General features: G+C 45.4%; 1 protein-coding gene across 3 annotated transcripts; it reads right to left on the bottom strand.

The window, feature by feature from the left end:
• Nucleotides 1–123: 123 nt before the first annotated feature.
• LRRN4 (leucine rich repeat neuronal 4) lies at nucleotides 124–9,585 on the bottom strand. Of its 3 annotated transcripts, XM_083431950.1 has the most exons (7): nucleotides 9,284–9,585; nucleotides 8,364–9,031; nucleotides 7,154–8,165; nucleotides 5,964–6,681; nucleotides 3,596–3,800; nucleotides 2,114–2,251; nucleotides 124–1,389 (listed from the first exon to the last, which is right to left on the bottom strand). In XM_083431950.1, the coding sequence occupies exons 4-7, from the start codon at nucleotides 6,649–6,651 to the stop codon at nucleotides 150–152; spliced, it is 2,271 nt and encodes a 756-aa protein (XP_083288076.1). In that variant the 5' UTR covers nucleotides 6,652–6,681; nucleotides 7,154–8,165; nucleotides 8,364–9,031; nucleotides 9,284–9,585; the 3' UTR covers nucleotides 124–149. The 3 variants fall into 3 exon arrangements, with proteins under 3 accessions (XP_083288076.1, XP_083288075.1, XP_083288074.1); XM_083431949.1 differs by having other exon boundaries at nucleotides 8,086–9,031; XM_083431948.1 differs by lacking the exon at nucleotides 7,154–8,165.
• Between the last annotated feature and the right edge of the window lie 1,779 nt (nucleotides 9,586–11,364).

Raw genomic sequence — 11,364 nt, 5'->3', positions numbered from 1 at the left:
CTTACTGTACTTATGCAAACAACAATTTAAATTCTGGAAAGACGCTCACAGAGAAGGAAAGGTATTTTAAACTGTTTTCGTCCCTTTTGCTGTACAAAAAGGCAAATGCCATCAAATAGATTATTTTTTTTGGCCAATCCTGTTCACCTTTATTTTAAGGAGTAATCAAAAGCAGGGTTTTTATACGAGACAAGGTGTGTGTTATAATGCTCAGTGTGGGGTCCTTTACACTTTTTGCAGAGACACACTGACAGCAAGATGGTAGCAATAAGAAAGAATCCACTCGTTGCACACAAAGCGGCAAAGATAGATTTGTAGCTGGACTTTGTTTTAAAGGAACCACATGGAGAACTGGGCTCATTCCAATCTGCTATCTGGCTCAATCCTGCCTTGTTTGAAGCCATTATGCATACTTGGTAAGTTGAGCCAGGCAGGAGATTGTACAGTGTGTATCGCCTAGCCGTGGCATAAATCTCTCCAGATACAGTGAAATTCTGGCTGTCCTGAGGGCGGTAAGCAAGCTGGTAGAACCTTACTGCTGAATATGGGGCACACCAGCAGACTTCTGCTGACGTGTCCCTAATTTCAGATATCTCGCGGAGCCTCGGAGGATCTGGGATGGTGAATTCATCAGAGATCCCCGGGCACAGGCAAGGAGACAACAACTGGAGATCAAAGCAAGGCTTTTGGAGGTGTCTGCATGGATCGTAATCACAAGGCCCAAGGCCCTGAGCCACAAATTCCTCCGCCTGCTTATCGTAGTCATAATAATCTTCATAAGATCTTGGACTGTTACGAGTGGTTGCAAGATTCAGAAGAGGGACTGCTTTGGTGGGGCTTTGCAGTGGTGGTGTAGACTGAGCTGGCCTTACCGTATTGTGTGGGATCAACACAGAAGAATCTGCCGCTGTCTCTTCAGCTGTAGGACTGAGCGGAGCAAAGTGGGACCATGTTTCGTCCTTGTGGCCAATAAAACCATCCACTACTGTGGTGTCGTCTTCCCTTTGATTCATTTCAGTCATGCTCACTAGGGTTGGATCAGAAGAGAGTCCCCCCAGAGTTCTTGAAGGAGCTGCTGTGGTGGGTGGGCCGTCTGTAGATCTGCCAAATGTTTTATCTTTGTAGGCAAGAATGCCTGCTTCGGTTGGAGCCTCCTTTGCTGTATCTCCCCAAGTCAAATGAGGGCATTGAGGAGAAGAAGGGCTGCTGGGCCATTCTTGGGGAAATGTACTGGAGTCTAGAAGAGTGTCTCTCGTGAAGCTGGGAGACGTACCGTAAAGCTTGACTTGAGTGAAGTTGGAAATTCTTTGGCACTCCGTGTAGAACTTGGACAGCAGCATAGGCCCAGATCCTTCTTTGGCCTCTGGGTAGCACAAAGTTTCTGATGCCCTAATATATGAGAAACAAGAGCAGTTGTCATTAGGAAGTGGAATGAGATCGGTATTGTCCTCAACATAACATCACTCAGAGATATATCCATAGTTTTTGAGGCAGCGGCATTTATTTGCATGCATGAGTGTTTCAGACCATTATACCAGGTTGGCCAGCCACAGTTTAGAAATGTAGCCTAATTGTAATAATTCTAGAATCCAAGAACTGTAATCCTCTCATCAACAATATTCCAGTCACTGTGCATATTTCTGGTGCATAAGTTTAACCTGCATGTCATTTTCTTGAAAGATATAGTGAAACTGACGGACATGTGACCACATATCCTAGACCTGGTGCTCTTAAATATGTGCTCTTAAATATGTGCGCTAGCCCCACAAAAACTGAAATGGGGCTATATTAGAGAGAGATTTAAAAATAGATAAATAAACCAGCATTTCCCCAACTTGCTATCCTCCAGATGTTGTGGACTCCAGCATAGCCAACGTTGGTGAGGGAAGATGATAAGTGTTTTCCAAAACATCTGGAGGACAATAGATTTGGGAAGGCAATTTTTATTCACCTGTAGCGCTTATTTCTATGATATGCTCGGTCTTATCTTTGCCGCCACTAGAGTAAGACATTTCTTTTATATCAAAAGGAAAGAGATGAGAGCAGGAGTTTACAAGCAGCACCACAGACTGCCAACAACGTACCTTGAACCAGCTTCTAAATTTCTCCTTACCTCTGTAGAAGTATTCTGTCTGGCTTGGAGAGCAGCCAGGAAAGATCACAACTACACACCAAAGGGTTGCCATAGAGGTTGAGCCTTACGTTTTGCGTTGAGCTGAGATTCCATGGACTGAAAGAGCTCAAATTGCAGCTGGAATAAGAGAAACTAGGTCAACCAACGTATGGGCTATCGTTTAAATAGCTAATTCTCTATCAAATTACATGCAGTTTCTGCCTTCTCCAGAGCAGAGTGATTATTTTTTAAAATATTTTTTTATAATCCATTTGTATTCCACCTTCCCTTCCAGAAACACCCAAGACAGCTAACAATGTATTAAATCAAACCCACATCAGGCCTGGCCCACCTATGAGGCAAGGTGAAGCGACTGCCTCAGGCGGCAGGATCCACAGGGCCAGCAGACCTGGCCTCCAAGGAATTCTTCAGCTGTAGCGCATTCCTTGGAGGCCGGATTTGCCACCTCCTGGGCAGCCTCACTCCATGCCGCTTCTACAACAACAACCTCTTGACGAATAGGAGGCTCTGCTAGTCTCCTATCCTTATTCCTAATGTAGATCTTCACTCAAAATGGTGCCATTTTGTTCTTTACCTCAGGTGCCAGACTATTGGACCAGCACATGCACATACACAGAGAGACAGATCAGTTCAAAGACTTGCATAGGAATGCACGTTGAAATGGAAAAATAGAAAATCTAAAATGTCTGACGATGTATGAACCCTAAATCATTCTGATAGAAACATAACAACATTTGGTTTTCATGCAGCATGCAGAGTTCAGTCTTGCCCCTTACCCAGAAAATACAAACCAGCTTAAAACCAGATCAATAAATAACTGAACAAATGTTTTTACGGGTGGCTTTCCTACCTGAAGTTAACTTTCAATGCATCTCTAGGTAGCAAAGTGTCCCCAAACAAAGCCATGTGCTAGAGTCAGAAGAAAGGTGGTCACGCCTGCTTCCCTGCATCTGTCTTAGTTTTTGTGAGAGGCATTTTAAACACATTAACATTAGCTAGGAGAGCGGGGAATGGGACCACAGTGGCAAAAAATCAATATTCTTAGACAATTTTTGTCCTAAGGTCTTTTTGTTTTCAAAAAGCAAACTGTGCCTGGGCCCTTAAATTTACATCACTGGATTACTTTTCATTTGATGGGACAAAAAAGATCCCCATAATTGGTTATCTTTGAATACTTTTTGGCTCCAGAAACATTTTGCATACAGAAGGAAGACTGAATCGTAAATGACTACTTTATAGGTCTACATCAGTTTAAATTCTGTAATGAAAAGTGGTGTGTGTGTGTGATTTTACCCCCTATGTTCCCTTCCACCATTACAGAATCAGTCCATTTAATGTCATAATAATTTATCAGATTATCAGACCACAGTCCTACAACTGAATTCAAGTCCTAACAATGTCCACCTGTGCTTGCAAGGGAGGCCTGGTGTAAGGGGAATCCTCAGAGATAGGAAAACTTACTTTTGGAATCTGAGGAAACTCATGTGAGGCATGTGGGTGAAAGACTCTGTTTCCACCAGACTGAGGGCATGGGAATATTGGCAGTCCAATAACATCAGCTCAGGAAGATGGAGGAAGGTGTCGACATCAAGGCTTCTCAGCCTGCTCATTTTTGTTAAATAAAGGAATGAGAGCCTGGGCAGATCTTTGGTCCAGTTCTGATGCACTGAGGGTCAAGCGGAAGACAAACAAACAAACATATTACAGAGGAAACTCCATTTGACATACAAGCAGCCTTCATGACATCTTAAAGACAACTTGTTTTGCTCCTGACAAATATTGGTGAGTGTGCAAATATTCTCTAGTGGCTGAGTTGAAGAGAAGCAAGAATTACATGAAGGCTGAGATGTTTCCTGGGTCCTTAGTTCCAGAATTCAGTATCGGGGTGAAGTTGCATAGAGGTCTTATGAAATATACTATGGGCTTATATATTGGTTCATAGTTGTGTCCCTACCACGTAGACAATTTCTAATAAAATATTCCAGATCGATGTAATGGGTGTGAATGTCTCTGTGCTCTGAACTATGGTGCCATTTGTTTGTGAATAGAACTGGTGTTTCATGCTGTATGAAATTACTGGGAAGCTCTCCATTTTGACTCCAAAATGGAGACTCTCCAAGTTCAGACAGGCTTCAAGGCCCCCAGTCTTCCAATTGGTTGCCATTGATTGTTCATCTTCCAATAAAAAAACTAGGAGGTGATCAACTCTGCATCCCAGTGGGGACTACCCCACATTGTATGTCTGCACTACCAGGAAGTATCCTTTATGACTGCTGCCTAGCCTGAAAATGTATGCTTTTCTGTAGTCCAAATGTTAGTTTGTTCCTTAATCTCTTGCAAACAGAGGACTGTCCTCTGATACAGCCCATCAAACAGAGACTTTTCCCTCTGTAAAAGCAAGTCACATGACTACCCAAATCTGGGATGTCAAGGGCCCTGATGTGCATCCTATGAGGAGATGTTGTTAATACCTCACCCATCTGACTAGGTGGCTCCCGACAGAATATTAAAAACATGATAAAACATCATACACTAAAAACTTCCCTAAACAGGGCTGCCTTCAGATGTCTTCGAAAAGTCAGATAGTTGTTTATTCCCTTGACATCTGATGGGAGGGCGTTCCACAGGGCAGGCGCCACCACTGAGAAGGCCCTCTGCCTCTGTAACCTCACTTCTTGCTGTTATGCATGGAGGCATTGAGTGACTACTGATTTATTTCCTTTTTGGTTGGTTGCAAGTTTGGGTTTCCTTTTAGTGTTTTCCATACAGTAGGCTAAGACATTACATAAATTAAAATAAAATAGAAAAAAAGATGCCAGGTAGCTGTGTGGTGTTTATCCATAAGATTGCTGTGCATGAGTTATTTTGAGGGTTCGACAAGTCACTATAGCTACTATTGATTTTGAACTACAGTGGTACCTCTGGTTGTGGACGCTTCTGGTTGCACACGCTCTGGGCTACGAGCTCGGCTAACCCAGAAGTAGCTGCTCCTGGTTGTGAACTTTGCCCCAGGATGCGAGCGGAAATGTTGGTGCACATGCAGCGGGAGATACCATTAGCAAAACCGCACCTCAGGATAAGAATGGTTTCCGGTTACGGATGGACCTCCGGAACAGATTCAGTTCGTAACCAGAGGTACCACTATATTAAAACTTTCTATGTAATGTAGCATGAGCATTGGGGACTGGGGTTATTAAAAACTGAATTCATGCTAAGTAGGGTTGAATTTTTGCCCAAATATTCCTTAACAAATTCATCCAAAGACTGAATTTGTATTTTCATTTTAAATCTGTGATTTCTTCATAGATATACTTTGGGATGGCGTTCAGGTTTTGCCTTAGAAATTTTGGTGAACGCACAAATAAAAATTTATAAATGTCCTGAAGTGGAAAATGCAGTCGAGCTATTCCCTCATTCATTTTGCACTTTTATAGTCAAGACTTTAAAAGTGCATACAAATTATGTGTTTCCAGTTTGAATTTAGTTCTAGTGTTACAGGCCTCTTCGGAATTAACCGTCTTAAGAACAGCTTCTTATCCAGAGCTATCTCGGCCCTGAATGGGAAGCCCGGACTTTGAAAGTCATCTAATCTCCCTTGCTGCATTTTACTATATTGTTTAATTAGTGTTTTTATGGAGCAGTCAAGTAATTTCGTTGTCCCTGAAGGGGGCAATGACAATAAAGATATTATCATATTATATTATTATATTAATTATCCCCATCACCACATTGGCAAAACAGTTGAAATCCTTACAGCCATTGTCTCCTCTTTTCCCCGCACCCTAAGTGTTTGGTGCTTGATGCTTTCCTCTTCAGTTTTGGTACTTACATCTCTCCAGATAGGTTGCGCTCAGGTCCAGCGTCCTGATATCACTTCCTGCATTTTCGGTGGCGTCCCCAGGCAGGAAGATCGTCGCAAAGGCAGATTCCTTAATCCCCTCTTTCCCATCCTTCCCCAGCCAAGTAGAAGACAGGTTCAGGGAGTGCAATTGAGGATAGCAGGAAAAAGCCAACGGCTGGATTTCGACAATGGGATTTCCAGCTAGAGACAACCACTTGAGGTTTTGCGGAGCAGATGCACTGCATGCGGGCACAACTGATAGCAAATTGAAGCTCAGGTCCAGGAACTGGAGGCGACTGAGGTTCCTGGCATCCCATGTCACTTGCTGAATCTTATTCTGCCTCAGGGAGAGGGTTTGCAACATTGGGAAGTCAGCCACCTCCTGGCTGTTGAATTCAGGCAAGAGGTTGACACTCAGGTCCAAATGCTCCAGAAGCTCAGGCAGGCAGGCAGGGAAAGAAGTCAGGCTCTGATTTCTGAGGCGGAAGGAGGCCCATGCCTGGGCACGCAGATCCCCGCAGGGCAGGCTACTGAGGTCGACATTTTCCTTCCAAGTGTTCGGCTTCAACTGGAAAAGGATTTTCGCATCTCCAGGAGCTGTAGATCCCGTTTCCTTCGTTGGCCTGGTGGGCACTTCTCGTACAAGGACTAACAGGCAGGCAAGGAAGCAGAACATGGTAACCGCTCCCTCAGGAAGATGAGAGGCCTGTTTTCAGAAAGAGAAGGAAAGCAGTGATGTTGAGTGCAGCCAAATACAGTGGTACCTCGGGTTAAGAACTTAATTCTTAACCGTTCTTAACCTGAAACTGTTCTTCACCTGAGGTACCACTTTAGCTAATGGGGGCCTCCTGCTGCCGCCACACAATTTCTGTTCTCATCCTGAAGCAAAGTTCTTAACCTGAGGTACAATTTTTGGGTTAGTGGAGTCTGTAACCTGAAGCGTCTGTAACCCGAGGTACCACTGTATGCAAGTCCACAAAAGCGTACGGCATCTTATGTGGGCCTTCAAGGGGCCACAATATGCAGCGAACAAGACTAGCATGGCTGCCCAGCTGGAAACTGCCTAATATCCATGTTCACAAAAGAAATCTCCATTACCCTAATAATAATAATCATCTATATATCACAAGAAGCTGAACTGACAAGAGAACACTGAGGCAAGTGTGTTGGAAACTCACCTGGGTGCAGTTCTCAGGTTCACTGGGCTGGCTGCAGACAGCTATTTTGGTAATTCCACATAATGAGTCCTACCTCAATGGATTGCTATGAATTTAAGGATTTGGTCAGGCATAGGCAAACTTGGCCCTCCAGATGTTTCCCACCATCCCTGACCACTGGTCCTGTTAGCTAGGAATCATGGGAGTTGTAGTCCCAAAACATCTGGAGGGCCGAGTTTGCCTGTGTCTGGATTTGGTAAACACTGCTTTGGGGGACAGTGAGAGTAGTAGACCGCATGGCCTAAGGCTACAAACATTCATATCGACCTCCTGTGCCCTGGCTGCTAGGCATCACCATGCAAGTGTTCTTTCGTAGCACTGCTGGATGAGACAACAGTGGCACGAAGGTAGGTGGTGTCCCCTGGCATCAGTTTGCATCCTTACGCCAGACCACTGCAACCCTAAACATGGGCTTAGCCAAGGAATGTAGGGAACGGCAGCCCTCCCCCCATCAAGGTAAATACAGTGGTACCTTGGGTTACATACGCTTCAGGTTACATACGCTTCAGGTTACAGACTCTGCTAACCCAGAAATATTACCTCGGGTTAAGAACTTTGCTTCAGAATGAGAACAGAAATTGTGTGGCGGCAGCGAGAGGCCCCATTAGCTAAAGTGGTGCTTCAGGTTAAGAACAGTCTCAGGTTAAGTACGGACCTCCAGAACGAATTAAGTACGTAACCAGAGGTACCACTGTAAATAGAAATACTTAACTAACTCACCAACTGCGTGGCAGATAACTCAGTTCTGCCCCCTCCCACATAAAGCCTGCCCCCCTAAAATAAATCCTTGTTACACCCATTACCCTACAGTCTGATGTTTTTTTCCCCTGTCACATTATAACCCTAAGAAAAACGCACACCTCTTTTACCTAGATGCACAATTTTTTACTTACTCTTTGCTTGGAAGGTATCAGGGAGCTCAGTTCTAACTTGTTTACTCAAAGGGGGGGGGGTTCTTCTGGTCTTTTAAAAGCTGAGGCACAGAAACCCCAGTGGGAGAAGAAACGGCACGTGCAGAATTCCCCCCTTTAATGTGACGCTGGTATAGCGGCTAAGCCCAATCACCCCTGCTTGCCATCTTGCCCTCTATTGCAAAACACTTAACTTGGTTTCTCTGTGCTGAACTGGCTCCTATCTCCCTTTCGCTCTTTTAGGATCAGCAAGCACTTACCCGCCAAGGTGCTTCTCAGGCAGATTGCTCCGTGTCAAGGCTCCCGGACTTTTCCAGCAGTTGTTTTATACATTCCGATGATTCAGAGCTCAAGCACGAACCCCTGTCTGCTCCCTTGATCCCATCCTCTCTCACCAGATCCGCTGATTCCAAGTCAGGCCCCTTATACCAGTTTGCCCCTTCGTCTTAGGGAAAGGGCTGTTCCTTATTTTACTACGCCACACCTATCCCCATCCCTTTATGGGAAGTGGGCAGATTTATTCCCCAAGCTACACAAATGGACTGTCAGCTCCTCCCTGCATAGCTGGGGGGGGGGGGCGAGGGAGAGGCTGGGGTGATGCTGGTGGGCTGAAAAAACATCTTTATTGCCAGCAGAGAGGATTGCTTTTTTTTTTTTTTGCAAAGGTGAAAGGTCCATGGAGAGTGCCAGACTGCTGATAAGTAGGCCAATGTCTTCTTCCCTCTCCCTCTAGAAACAGGCAATTTTGACTTCTCTGCAAGTATAAAAGGCAAACTACACCTTGTATCTATTTAAGGAGCGCCACCATTTATTTATTTTTCAAAGAAGTGGACTTGGTAATATACGGTTTCGAATGGAGGAAGAGGAGGAGGAGGAGGGGTGGGAGAAAGGGCTGCTTGACCCTCAACCACTTCCCTGCTCAGAATTGCTCACCACCAATTCTGGAACCTAGCAGTTCGAAAGCACCCTCGGGTACAAGTAGATAAATAGGGACCGCTTACCAGCGGGAAGGTAAACGGCGTTCCGTGTGCTGTGCTGGCTCGCCAGATGCAGCTTGTCACGCTGGCCACGTGACCCGGAAGTGTCTGCGGACAGCGCTGGCTCCCGGCCTCTAGAGTGAGATGAGCACACAACCCTAGAGTCTGTCAAGACTGGCCCGTACGGGCAGGGGTACCTTTACCTTTACCTTAATTCTGGAAAGGGAGCAATTTCAGTGGGGCAGGTTTAGAATGGAAAAAACAGCAAGTGGTACAGCCTCACCCGGGACTTTCCCACTCAAAATGGTCCCCTCCCTAAAGGAGCTTTTCATGTCATTTTAACTGCTCCCGTTCTCCATGGTGTCCCAGATGTGCCTTTGGGAAGGGTAAATATTCTGGGGAGAAATTCTGAGAAGGGAAGTGGTTGAGGATCAAGCACCCCTGTGAGCTCATTTGCATGCCATTTGTAGGTTTATTAAAGGTAAAGGTAAAGGTAAAGGGACCCCTGACCATTAGGTCCAGTTGTGACCGACTCTGGGGTTGCGGCGCTCATCTCGCTTTACTGGCCGAGGGAGCCGGCGTACAGCTTCCGGGTCATGTGGCCAGCATGACGAAGCCGTTTCTGGCAAACCAGAGCAGCGCACGGAAATGTCGTTTACCTTCCCGCAGGAGCGGTACCTATTTATCTACTTGCACTTTGACGTGCTTTCGAACTGCTAGGTTGGCAGGAGCAGGGACCAAGCAACGGGAGCTCACCCCGTCGTGGGGATTCGAACCGCCGACCTTCTGATCGGCAAGTCCTAGGCTCTGTGGTTTAACCCGCGTCCCATGTTAGCAGCATAGATGCCCCCAAACCCAACCCTTTCGGGCGTCTGTCCTACAAGAAACCTGCCAAATAATGAAACGGGTACGAGAAGCAACTCCAGAACTAGCCCTAGTAAACATCTGCCAAGACAACAATGTACACTCACCTTACAAGGAACTCATAAGCCACCTACTCTCTGCAGCGAGGAGCATCATAACTACCGTATTTTTTGCTCTATAAGACTCACTTTTTCCCTCCTAAAATGTAAGGGGAAATGTGTGTGCGTCTTATGGAGCGAATGCAGGCTGCGCAGCTATCCCAGAAGCCAGAACAGCAAGAGGGATTGCTGCTTTCACTGTGCAGCGATCCCTCTTGCTGTTCTGGCTTCTGAGATTCAGAATATTTTTTTTCTTGGTTTCCTCCTCCAAAAACTAGGTGCGTCTTGTGGTCTGGTGCGTCTTATAGAGCAAAAAATATGGTAAATACCGGAGGGAGCTGCCACTGCTCCCAAACTGTATGGGAAACGGCCCTACTAGAAAAGTTAAGCGACAAATTGAAACTAGCACAGGGACAAACAAAAGAAGATGCCGTAATGCTGGTATGGCTCCCCTTTATTACATATATAGGCCAGCAAGACAACAACATAAACACTGCAACAGCATACCAATTGATGCGGCTAACTTGACCCAACCACCTTCCTTCCACCCTCACATACAAAAAAAACTCATTGCAACCAACCATGCTCTGGGCTCTCGGTCCGCCAAAACAGACAGACAAATAAAGAATCTATCCCTGTGATGCTGACACAAAAACCCTATGCGTACACTAAGCAAAAGAATGGAAAACCATTACCCCCTTTCTTCCCCACCCCTCTCCCCAGTTCAATGCCCCCCCAACCTCACAATGTTTATAGCAGCCTATAGAAAGGACTCTATGAACTGAGAACAAAGATGTTGTATGTACCCTTGCTGTTCTAGGAAAATCCAATAATAATAATAATAATAATAATAATAATAATAATAATAATAATAATAATAATGGTATCACACTCCAAATCCCTGGGAGGTATCTCCCAGGGGTTTCATATAGCTATGACAGAGTGAAAGAGAGACTACAAAATCACAATTAGCCACCCTCCCAGAGTCACTTTTCTTTAAATGAAGAAAGAACAAGCCAGTGTCAAGGCTTAATTATTGTTGTGCAAATTAGCAGCTTGCTACTCACTTTGCTACCTATCCATTCTGAAGGAAATCAGCCCTGAGTGCTCACAGGAAGGACAGATCCTGAAGCTGAGGCTCCAATACTTTGGCCACCTCATGAGAAGAGAAGACTCCCTGGAAAAGACCCTGATGTTGGGAAAGATGGAGGGCACAAGGAGAAGGGGACGACACAGGACAAGATGGTTGGACAGTGTTCTTGAAGCTACGAACATGAGTTTGACCAAACTGTGATAGGCAGTGGAAGACAGGAGTGCCTGGC

The sequence above is a fragment of the Podarcis tiliguerta genome (genome assembly GCF_965153285.1).
Source record: "Podarcis tiliguerta genome assembly, chromosome: 3".
Classification (NCBI taxonomy): domain Eukaryota; kingdom Metazoa; phylum Chordata; class Lepidosauria; order Squamata; family Lacertidae; genus Podarcis; species Podarcis tiliguerta.
Note: the sequence above shows the minus strand (reverse complement) of the source record. Positions and strands in the feature narration are given on the sequence as shown.

Coding starts and splice junctions, on each gene's coding strand:
- LRRN4 (XM_083431949.1), bottom strand. CDS start 6,651: ATGTTCTGCTTCCTTGCCTGCCTGTTAGTCCTTGTACGAGAAGTGCCC. Junction 2,252..3,595: donor AGTTTCCTCAGATTCCAAAA/GTAAGTTTTCCT, acceptor CTCTTATTCCAG/CTGCAATTTGAGCTCTTTCA. Junction 1,390..2,113: donor GACAGAATACTTCTACAGAG/GTAAGGAGAAAT, acceptor CTCATATATTAG/GGCATCAGAAACTTTGTGCT.